At 39.7% G+C, this 12366-nt stretch overlaps 1 protein-coding gene across 5 annotated transcripts in view; it reads left to right on the plus strand.

Annotated features, from left to right (window-relative positions):
* CNKSR3 (CNKSR family member 3) overlaps positions 1-12366 on the plus strand; it is a 102685-nt gene that overhangs the window by 58424 nt on the left and 31895 nt on the right. For all 5 annotated transcript variants that reach the window (XM_055087429.1, XM_055087432.1, XM_024122478.3 and 2 more), the window contains exon 2: positions 6431-6594. In XM_055087429.1, the coding sequence (XP_054943404.1) occupies positions 6431-6594 (164 nt within the window). The remainder of the gene's footprint in view (positions 1-6430; positions 6595-12366) is intronic.

Consider the following 12366-nt stretch of genomic DNA (forward strand, 5'->3'; position numbering starts at 1 on the left):
CCCAGACCGGGGCACGAACCCGTGTCCCCTGCATCGGCAGGCGGACTCTCAACCACTGCACCACCAGGGAAGCCGCTACCCGGCTCTTTGGTGGGGCTAATAGTGGAATCTGGGAGGGCTCATGCCAAGGAGTACTTCCCAGAAATTCTGCTGCCAGTGTCCTTGTCCCCATGGTGAGCCACAGCCATGCCCCGCCTCTGCAGGAGACCCTCCAACACTAGCAGGTAGTTCTGGTTCAGTCTCCCTTGGGGTCACTGCTCTTTCCCCAGGGTCCTGATGAGCACACTACTCTGTGTGTGCCCTCCAAGAGTGGAGTCTCTGTTTCCCCCAGTCCTGTCGAAGTCCTGCAGTCAAATCCCGCTAGCCTCCAAAGTCTGATTCTCTGGGAATTTCTCCTCCTGTTGCTGGACCCCCAGGTTGGGAAGCCTGCTGTGGGGCTCAGAAGCTTCACTCCAGTGGGTGGACCTCTGTGGTATAAGTGTTCTCCAGTTTGTGATTCACCCACCCAGCAGTTATCGGATTTGATTTTATTGTGATTGTGCCCCTCCCACCATCTCATTGCAGCTTCTCCTTTGTGTTTGGATGTGGGGTATCTTTTTTGGTGAGTTCCCGTGTCTTCCTGTCAATGATTGTTCAGCAGTTAGTTGTGATTCTGGTGCTCTTGCAAGAGGGAGTGCGCGCATGTCCTTCTACTCCGCCATCTTGAACTGGGACACCAACACATTTCCTTTAAAACATAGCAAAACAAAGCAAAATCCTGTGGTTAAAAATACTTTAATGATCAAAGTACTTGATGTGAAGGGCTGTTAGAACAACTCTGGGCTCACTGTCTTTGTGGAATTAGAGGTTTTGCTGACTTGAGCCTATAGTCTGAGAGCATAGCTTTGGGACGTCTTTCTAATGGGCCGCACCTGCCAGGACAGAGGCTGATCTAGTCAACAATCTGATTTCAGTCTCGTACAGAAAATTAGAAGGGAATACCTCCAGAGCTTTTGCACTGGGGCATTTACTCTCATGTCTTAATCTTCATGTACACAATCCTTTCCACATTTTGGAGAGATTAATTAGTTAATAAAAACTAATCCTTAGTACAGGGCATGTATCTTGTCAAAGATTGGAGTTTTGTTTTGGGGTTTCATTTTGTTTATAATATTTCCCAGTGTAGAAATGACCTCCTTTAATCTTGAAACATTGAAACTTGCAACAAATACCCTGATATCACAATCAGTAGTTCTGTTATTTTTAGTTACTCACTTGCGTGGGAAAATAAAATCAGGTGACCTGTGCGTTGGCATGACATTAATACTTACATGAAGTTCTTTGTCTTTCTTATGCATTCAGTTATTTATTTCACAAACATTGTGCACCAGCAGTGTTCTAGATGCTGGGGAATAGCAATGAATAAAAATGAAGACTCTGCTTTCATGGTGCTTGTATTCCAATATAAATCCTAAAACATTTTTAGGTGGGATCAATGATAATGGTAAGCTACCAAATTTGGGAATATATTCTGGGGAAGCTAATAACAAGGGCTGTTGAGATTTTATTTTATCTCCAATTTATGCTGTTCCAGAGGGGGCTACCTAAGCATTTGCGAGTTTGTGTGTCTCCCCAGCAACTTTTGTTCTGAACACCGAGGCGACTGACGACCTGAATAAACCACCTTTTTAATCGAACGAAATATGTAATTATTTGCTTCCTAGTGTTTTTAAGCTCTTTATAACTATTAACACTTAATTTTCATCACAGATCTGTGTAGTAGGTAGTGTTATTATCTCTGTTTTACAAATGAGCCAACTGGGTAACTTGCCCCAGGTACCCAGTTAGCAAGAAGTAGAATTGAGATTGGAACTCAGGCTCTTAACCACTGCCCTGTTGCTTTCTGATATAAATTATAAAATAGTATTTTTTTAAATCGTAAGTTATTTCTTTTTGCCTTTGGTATTTCTCTGAAATTTTAGGGTTATTTACAGGTTTGGGAAGAGGGGAGGAAGTCTGGCTGTCTCTCCCTGCTGCTTCCATTCTGTGGGAACTCCCTCTCCTTTGCCTTCCTGATTCTTTTCACATTGAATTATGTGTTTAATTTGTGTAAATGGAATGGGTTTAATCTAATTTTATTTAATTCTGTGTTTCTCTCAGCGCTGCTAGACTTTCAATAAGTTCCTTGAAGCAAAGAACTGGTAAATAGATACATTTGACAAATAGGTTAAAGTGTACTGTGTATTACAAATTCTAAAACCAGTTTATTTGAAATTGGGGATTTTCCCCTCCTTCGTGGGACTGCTTAATAGTTTGATTTGGCTGTTTATAAGTGTGTAATTGTATTCTAAACAATAGGATAACTGAACAATAGGCCATCTTGTATTGGAATAATAAAACTGGAGACAATACTATTTAAAACTTAGCATATTCAATAGACATGTCCCTTGAGGGGAAATTCTTTTTATTTTTAAAATTTTTTATTGAAGTATAGTTGATTTACAGTGTTGTGTTAGTTTCAGGTGTTTAGCAAAGTAATTCAGTTATATATACATACATATATATATATATATGTATGTATTTCTATTCCTCTCCAGAGTCTTTTCCATTATAGGTTATTACAAGATATTGAATATAGTTCCCTATACTATACAGTAGGCCCTTGTTGCTTATCTATTTTATATATAGTAGTGTTTATCTGCTAATCCCAAGCTCCGAATTTCTCTCTCCCCACCCCTTCCCCTTTGGTAACCATAAATTTGGTTTCTTTGTCTGTGAGTTTGTTTCAGAGTTCATTTGTATCATTTTTTTAGATTCCATATATAAGTGATATCATATGATATTTGTCTTTATCTGACTTACTTCGCTTAGTATGATAACCTCAAGGTCCATCCATGTTGCCGCAAATGGCATTAGTTCATTCTTTTTTATGGCTGAGTAATATGCCATTGTATATGTATATCACATCTCCTTTATCCATTCATCTGTTGACGGGCATTTAGGCTGCTTCCACAGGGGAAAGTCTTGAAGCCACTCTAGATTCTGTATTTGGTTGGGTAGCAACATGGTGTTTCTACTTGGTAATTCTCCTGCACATCAGGGATCTTCTGATTAGTTGAGGTCGGACCGTTTATATTCCTCAGAATCCTCAAGGAGATTCTTGCCCTTTCTCAGGCAAATGTTCTGCTGTTTTGTTCAGTTCCCCCTTGTCCCATCCAGAAACTTCATCACACCTCTCATCTCAACCTTCTTCTCTGTGTCCGAAATATTTCCTTAATGCACGGAAGCTCTTTCTGAAATCCTGTTTCTTCAGTGAAACTTTTCATAGTTAAAAGAGAAATCTGGCCTCATCTTTATTTCTACTTATTATTCAGGGGTGAAATTTTACGAACATCCATAGTGCATGGTTCCTTCACTTTACACTTAATGGACTGGTTTATTCTGCACATGACAACTAATATGAGTCGGTTTTGTTCTCGTATTTTGAGCAAAGAACTTGCTTGGCATAGTAAACATGAATTGCAATTCTTTTGGTCATCGGGCCTTGTTTATTTTAGGAAAGAGTTTATCGCATGTGGATGAACATGAAATAAAGTGTTATTAGGTTTGTGTTGGTTTGTTAGGGCTGTCGTAACAAAGTATCGCAGACTGGGTGGCTGAAACAACAGGAATTTATTTTCTTGAAATTCTGGAGGCTAGAAGTCTGAGATCACAGTGTTAGCAGAGATGGTTTCTTCTGAGGCCTCTCTCCTTGGCTTGTAGATACCTTCTTCTCCCTGTGTCTTTACATGTTCTTCTCTGTGTATGTGTGTCTCCTCTTCTTATAAGGACTCAGTCATATTGGGTTTGGGCTCATCCATATGACCTCATTTAACTTAATCATCTCTTTAAAGACACTACCTCCAGATACAGTGGTGTTCTGAGGTATTGTATTGCTGATTAGAACCTCAACATATGAATCTTAGGAAGATCAATTTAGCCATGACAGGGTTGAAATGTACAATATAGTTGTCTTAAATTTTTATGACAAGTTAAAACAAAAATTCCTTTTAAAGCTTAAAAGTAGGCAAAGGAAGAGAACCTTCTGAAGGAGGGGAGATTGTAGGATATTAGTTTGATCTGGCTTAAAACTGACTAAGTCATTTAGGGCAAAATTCATAGTAATTAGTTTTTTGTCCATACTTTCCCAATTTTTTGGATTCAATAAAATGTGAAGTATCTTTTAAGTACCTCTAGGTTTCCATGATTCTATTTTAATAATAGCTGTTTTGTAATTAGACCTTACTGCTGATTTAGGAAGGTGTTTGGAGAGGAATTTTTATAACCTCATGTTTGCAGGGTAGAATGCAAAAGGATCAGGGCTTGTGTCAACAAACCTTGATTTGAATTTGAGCTCTTTTCTTCTGTATCGAGCTGAAGAAAATGGCTGACAAAATCCTTCTCTTGGCATCCTACAAGCTATGTGACTGTGGACAAGTTATGCAACTTACACGAGCCCTAATTTAGTCATCTGTGAAATGGGAATAAAGTTGTAAGGAGGCTCTCCTCGGCTTTTGGCCCTTGTCACTGTTGACTACTGCAGCTGGATTCTGTGCAGCTGCCCCTGGCTACCCCAGTGGCATGACACTCCATACCTGCTGACTTGTGTGGCTTCCACTGCCTGCTCAACTCACATGCCATGGAGGCCACTTGTGGCTCGAGGCCATCAAAGTAGAGCTGGGCTTATATCAGTGTCCCCAACCTTGCTGCTGTGTGGCAGATCCCCTCTGATAGACAGATGTCACTTCAGGGAGGATGGGTTGGTTCTGACTAGTTATCATAAAATTAATTTTTTCTTAACCTCCTCTTCCTGTATTTATTTGGTAGTCCCAAATGGTTATCAGGACATTGTTCCTCTTTCTACACCTTATCAGGAGGTGAAAGCTTTTGCCACTTTCAGAACTTTCCAAAAAGTGGGGCAGAGATATCGTTTAGCCTAGGATATCAGATTTTGAGATGCATGGACTTTAGTATTGCCAAAAGTAAGTGCCGGACCTACGTCTACTTTTCCTGGTTCAGAGTACCCAGCTTTTGTGAGAGTTAAATGAAGTGTGTGTGTGTATGTGTGTGTGTGCTTGTGTGTTTGGGTGGGAAGGGGACAGCAACATGCCTTCCACAATCTTTATTCTAGTTAAATTGAGTTTTCATCCTTTGTGTTGGGATTGAATTTATATAAATCTACCTTTTAAAACACCAAGGTGGCTTTTATTTTTAGGCTTAAATCGATCAACTAATTTAGTACAAGATTTTCCAGTAAAACCATTAACGTGTTGACCAGAGAGTTCTCTATACAGGAGTTAAGAATCCCAAGTTCTTTTAGGGTTACCTATTTTAATCATTATATAAGAACATTAAAATACAACACTGTTGGCAGTAGTATCTGACCTGGAAAAATTCCCATAAACTAACCCATTTAACATTGTCTTTCTCTGGTACCACTGCTGGTACCTACTCCTCTAGATCTTGTATTCATCAGAACTTTTTCAGTTGCAAGGGACAGAAACTCAACACAGATAAGCTTAAGCTAACAAGGGAATTTATTTTGATTTAAGTAAAAAATGCTGGGGTTAGAAGTATCTTTTAAGTAGGGTTAGATCCAGGGACATGTTGGATATTACTGGGACATCTTCTTTGTCTCGAATAGATTTATTTTGTAAAACTGATCAGAAAAATGACTGCCAGCATCCCCAAGTTTGTATCTTTATGACTTCTAATTGGAAAGGAAGAAGGGGACTTTGTCTTCCTATATTCATATTTCAAATATCAGGGAAGATTTTGATTGGTTATGCTTGAGTCACATGGTCATCCCTGAACCTATAACTGGCTGATGGATAGAATAGTGTGGCCAATCACTGTGGCAAAGCATCTTGATTGGCAAATCCACTGGGATCACATGGGCTGGGAGAGGGATGGTGTTCCAGAGGAAGACTGCTTAGCAAACAGACAAACATATGTCTAGCACAGATAACTAGCATTTCAAGTCAGCAGGGTTAGTGTTTATTCTTTTAGCTGAAAGGGAATGGGACGGTAACTGTCAAAATTGTGTAGGAGCCATATGAAATTTCTTTTTTTGCATTTTTAAAAATAAAACATTTTTAATTATTTTTTTAAGGTGGTAAAGGATACAGCACATAAAATTGACCATTTAACCTTTTTTTTTATTGCAGTATAATTGCTTTACAATGTTGTGTTACTTTCTGCTGTACAAATAAGCTGTGCATTAGATTTAAAATCTGCTTAAGAAGATGAGGACACACTTGAAAGATGTCCTTCAGGTGGGATACACATTGTATAGACAATCAAATAGTGGAGCATAATTGGCAATTCCTGAGGTTGATTTCAATGTGGGCATTTTTTTGAGTAAAGGAACAAAAATGACAATAATGGACCCTTTTGCTTTTTTTTTTGGTAGGGTTAGATGATTGCCTGCAGCAGTATGTCCACAAGTTTGAACGGGAGAAGATAAATGGAGAGCAGCTGCTGCAGATTTCCCATCAGGATCTTGAGGAGCTGGGTGTCACACGAATTGGACACCAGGAACTTGTGTTGGAGGCTGTCGACCTTCTCTGTGCACTGGTTAGTTCAGGAAAAGGTGATCTGTACCGCCATATGTTTTTAAGACTCTCATCTTCTACATCTCCACAGTTTTGCGCTTTAGCTTATCATCATTTTCTTAATGATCCATGGAAGCAGAGCATGAGCTGAAGATAACATCAGAAGGGAAGAAGAGAAATCATGTGCTAGGTAGAGTTGGCAAGCGATGGCCTACACGTTAAATCTGGCCCGCTATTTTTGTAAATAAAGTTTTATTGGAACGCAACCATGCCCGTTCATTTAGGTGTTATCTGTGGCTGCTTTTGTGCTACCGTGGCAGAGATGGGTAGTGGTAACAGGGACTGTGTGGCCCCTCAAATCCTAAAATATTTGCTCTCTTGGCCTTTACAGAAAAAGTTGGCCTTTTATGGAAAAAATTTCTGTATTCATCTTCTTTTCTTATCTTTTAAAAAGAATAAAAAGATGAAGATGGTCCTGAATGAACATGCCATCTTCTATATTGAAATGACAAATGGATTCAGAGTTTCGTGTCTGTTTTTGTTACTATAAAAAGAATTTTTATGTTTCACAGATATTTGTGATATTTCAATAACTGATACTGGTGCTTGGAATAATCAACCTGTGAAATGGCAGCTAGATGGGGAAAAAATGTGAACTTAGTTACATTTCGCAGCTGACTGAGTTTTGGCTTGAGCGTGAGTGAGTTGAATCCTGCCAGGTTCCGACTCATTACATCTGTGGCCGTGTGGGTAGTAGCTCTTTTAGGTGTGGTTTAAAACCACCTCCAAGGGTACTGTGTTTATAAATTGGTTGGCATAGGGCAGGATCCTTGTCAGTCTGCTGTGATGCCATGCGAAGGATGCTGTTTCCTTAACTGTCAGGATTTGGGCAAACTCGGCAGCGTTCCGGCTGGTTTAGTTATGCTGTGAACCTGAGCAAGGGGTATATACAATTATATCACTGAGAATGGTGGGAAAAAATGTGCTCCTGATTATTTTGCCATTGCTGGTCCGCGTTCCATTGATTCTTTAACGCTTGCTGCATTGTGCGTGTTGTTCTTCTTAAAGTGGATAGAGCCTTGTCTTCTGCTCTGAGATGTGCTACTCTTGTTTAGGAAAGTAATGAGGAAATTATTTGTGGTTGATAAATGAGCTGCCACCAGGAAGATGCTGTGGCCAAGTGATGTGAGAGCTGGTCTGGGAAGCAGGCTTTTTTGCATTTTAATCCAGGCTTTGCTGCACACTCCTGGCTCTGTGACCTCCAGGGAGATGGTGGTGTGTGTTTTCCCCGTTTGTACAGTGATGCTCCCCTAGATGTGGCTGTGTACTAACCTGTAAGTGTTTTGTACTGCCCAGAAGATATCTGAGTCCTGTTTATTATTAAAACTGTATGTTTTTCATACAGTAAGACATGTTTGAGTTTAGTCTTGTCCTTTCTGGGAACATTGCTTTTTGGACTTTTCTGCTATTTCAGATGGTCTCTTTCACTTTGTGGTAGGACCTGGAGGGCAGGTCAATAACTTTGAAATCCGCAGTACGGGAGGAGAGCAGGCAGGATGGACTGGAGGCACGTTGTGGACCTCAAGTGGGATAATTAACATAACAGCTGCCTCCCCGCTTTCCCGCCTTCCCTACCTCTTAAAATATTAGACTAAAGTGAACAGAGCTGGACAAATGCCAGAACCTAAAGCTGTGTTTTATCTCTTACAATTTCCTTCTAATTTCCTTTGTAGACAAAGTTTTGACCTCAGACTCATTCTGGACATGTTTGGTGTAGCAGAGTGCCAGTGAATGCATTTGACACGAGGGTCACAGAGGGTTCTTAAATGAATGTGCCTTTTCTGGGTTGGGGAGGGTTTTAGAGCATTTCACTAAAGTATCTTTAGCCTTGCTATAATCTCCTTTTAAAATATTCTTATGGTAATGCCATCTATTGATTATACTGTGTTTAACCCATTCACACCAGATAGATCTTTGTGTATATAAATAGGTGGTAATTTTTTGCCTTGAACAGTCCATCCCCTGGACAGTTAATATGTGTTTGCTGTTGTCCCTGGTATTATGGAAGGCATTTTTATGTAGACAGGTTAGTGGATGTTGATTTTATGATGGACGGGAAATGAGTAGAATTAGAAGTAAGAGAGGGGGAGGAGAAAACAAAAACCACTGGAAAGTTTTGGAAAGAAAAGTGCCGATAGGATCTTTCGGAATCTAAAATAGGGAATAGCTATTGATTAAGGTTCCAAAACCGATGAGCAGATGGGCCACAAAGAGCTGGTTCTGGATAAGGAGCAAGGAGAAAAACTCCCTTTTGTGAACATTGACCTTGGCTGGCTGGAGTGGCTTAGGAGAGTGACTTGTTTTCTGAGGCAAACCAGGACCACTTCCCAGGATTGAGTTCGGAGTCGGAGCCCAATTTTTCTCCCTCTATCTGGGGCAGAGGGTGACTGGGACGGGCTGTAGATCTGCTTTTTCCAGTAGCTATTAGCCAGATGCGACTATTTAAATTAAAATTAATTAAAGTGAAATGATAAAATTCAGTTCCTTAGTCACAGAGCTACATTTCAAGTGCTCAGTAGCTACTTGTGGCCAGTGGCTACCATATTTGGATAGTACAGATAGAGAACATTTTCATCATTGCAGAAAGTTCTGTTGGACAGCATTTGTCTCTAGGGTGGGATTGAGAGTAAAAATGTATAATTGTAAAACCCATTTTCGTTGCCAGATCAACCAAACCCTAGTTTCCTAAAGACCAAGGCAGGGGCAGATTTGTTTTTAAGGTTGAAGTAGGCTGAGAAAGTGAACAGAGTTGGAATCCATACACGTATGAAGTGATGCCACCTACCTGTGTGCTTAAGTGAAATACCTGTAATGTATCTACCTGCCCTGGGTGCTTCTGTATACTCGTGTACCCCTGAGATGACTCACTGTTTATCGTTTACCCAGCCATGGCAACAGTTAAAAACTGTTATCCTTTTTGTTATGGGGAGAAATGGTGAAGGAAGAGGAATCTGTTCTAGCCATTTGTATTTAACTTGATCTTGCTTATGAACTTATTAAACTGTGAAGTATACTTCTTAGGTTGAAGCTCAGTTGACCCAAGTCATTAAAATGGATTTGGTTGTGTGACTGTAAAACTCCTTAGTCTCCATGTGTATGTTAGATCACAGACAGAGCTAGTAGGAATGGGGAAAGTGGCGGAGAAGTTGTATAAGGTTTGTCCTTAGCTAAAAGGTGTACAATTTATGACACCGGAAGAGCGAGAATATGCCTCTTTCCTTTTCTCCCGTCTCATGTGTTGTTTCTCTAGCCAGACCAGGAAATGACCCCTGATGGCTAACTTCTAATGGAGTGAGATCTCAGTGGAAGGTTTGTAGTACGTGTCTAGAGTTTTGGAGATTCATTTCATTTCTTAGTTTGTACTGTCTTGATGCCTTATCTTAAATTAAGCAATTTCTGAAGGAGGCAGATATTAGGGAAAAGATTAGTGAAAAGAATCAAATCTGGTCTGAGAAATTATTCATTTACTGTCTTTCATTGTGGGACACTTAAGTCAATAATCCTTTCCTGATTATGTTTCTACAGTAGAGGTCCTTTGGAGCTAATATAATCAGTTTCTTGTTCTCTTCTTATTGTGGAATGGGGTAGAGGGGGATGGAATTTTCCTTCCTTTCTTTGTTCCTTCTTTACTGCTTTTTAAAATTATAATCTATGTAGAAAAAGCAAAACTACAGTGACAGAAAGTAGATCAGAGGTTGCCAGGGCCTGGGGGTTGGGGAAAGTGACCGTGCAGGGGTATGAGGGATGTTTTGGGGGCGATGGAAATGTTCTGTATTGTGATTGTGAAGGTCTTATGTGACTATATACATTTGTTAAAATTGATTATGTCGTGCACTTAAAATTAGTGAGTTTTGTGCATCATAAAGTATACCTTAATAAAGCTGATTAAAATCTCTGAAGTACCTTAAAACATCAAATGAAATTATAATCTATTATAGCTACATCTGTCTATCCTTCTAGTCCCGTGATTTGTTTTTTGGGGAAAAAAAAAAAGAATCCGAGAGACTGAATGGAAATGAAAAGAACCAGTTAACAAGCTACACTCCTCCTTTATTTTAATATTAAAAGTGGTAGGTTTGTAGAAGATTGAGGTTTAAAATTTCCTGTAACACTAAGATCAATTTAATCCTCTTTGAGTTCAAGAAATAAATGTTGTCTACAGTAATAAAAGTTCCGAGTAATTCATGGTGTCATTGGCTCTGGAAAGCTGAATTTCCTGCTTTTAGTTCAGAACTCTTGCTGTAAGTTGGCAGGCTGACTAATTAACTGAATAAGGGGACACTTCCCTTTAATCATAGTCACAAGTGCTTCAAAACAAGCTGTGTCATGTGGCTCTTTATCCACTCAGTTTTGAGTCTTTGATTCTCTGATTTAAAAAGCCATGGTGAAAATCCATCTTTTTATTTTTGTCTTCTCTACTGAAGGACAATGCCATATTTTGGTCCCCAGAAAATGACAGTGGAAAAAAAAAAAAAAGAATGAATATCAAGTTTAGATGGAACATCACTGTTAATACAGAAGACTCATTTTTGTTCTGAAATTTACATTTTTTTTAAAGCTCGCAAAGACAATTTCAGTTAATGCATCTGAAGAGTTTTTTTTCTTTATAATTGTTCTTAACTCTTTTCTATATAAATTTTTTAAAAAATATTTTTTATTTTCTAAGAAGCAACATGCCACATAAATTTAAACTTCACATAAAATCTAATTACAGTTTGCTATGTCTTCATTCAGGGTATTGTCTTTTGTTGTTACTGTTGCTACTTACCATTGTTCATCTTGTCAAAAGAAAAAAGTTCTCACAGACTCCCTGGTTTATTTATGCTTCATGTATCTTGATTTGGGGACATGGCTCACCCCTCCCTGAGGCATCAGAGATGGGGCTATAACAGAGGAGGGACCAAGGGACAGGCTAGATGCAGTGGGGACAAAAGCAGTGATCAGATCCAAAGAGGGCCCACCGGCCTCTCAGAAGAGTGAGGTCCGGGTTGGCTGAAGCTGGCTGAAAGAAGCTTCTAACACATCAGAGGGGATGGAGCAAGCAGGTCAGGATAGAATTTAGGGGGGGTTAAACAGTTTGCTAGTTTGTGCTAGATCCAGGATGACTCGCCACTTCTCTTTTTTCCTGTCCAGTGCCCGTCCTGGTTTCTGTCTCATCGCTTTGCCCGTTCTTGGACAGGGAGTGTGGAAGGGGGCGTATACAGCGTCGTGATCCAAAGCTTGTACCCTCGATGCAGATTGCCTTGGCTAGAATCCCCCCGACTCCCACCGATTAGCTGTGTGACTTTGGAGAATTTATTGAATGTCTCTGTGCCTCAGTTTTCTCACCTGCAAAGTAGAGATAATATCACTTCCACCCTCATACGCTGTTTTACCTGAGATAATATTTGCCGAGAGCACTAAGCCAGGTTCCTGGCATAAAGTGTTCAATAGTGTTGGCCATATATTATAACCAATTTTTAAATGATACCACATTCTTGCTTTGGGATGCTATTGACACAGTTTAACATACCCCAGAAATATTTTCACTTTTTTCTTAAAAAATGATGAAACACCAATTTAGGATGTGTACATGCAATTGAATGCTGAAATTCATCCTCCCCCCAAAGTCATGTCAGATTTACACGTCGTTTCTTGTTGTTACTTGGGATTTGTTCTTTATCTGGAAGAGAGTAGTCTAGGGCAATATTGTCACGTGAAATGGATTTTTTAAAAGCACCCAGGTAAGTCAAAC

The sequence above is a fragment of the Physeter macrocephalus genome, chromosome 10 (genome assembly GCF_002837175.3).
Source record: "Physeter macrocephalus isolate SW-GA chromosome 10, ASM283717v5, whole genome shotgun sequence".
Classification (NCBI taxonomy): domain Eukaryota; kingdom Metazoa; phylum Chordata; class Mammalia; order Artiodactyla; family Physeteridae; genus Physeter; species Physeter macrocephalus.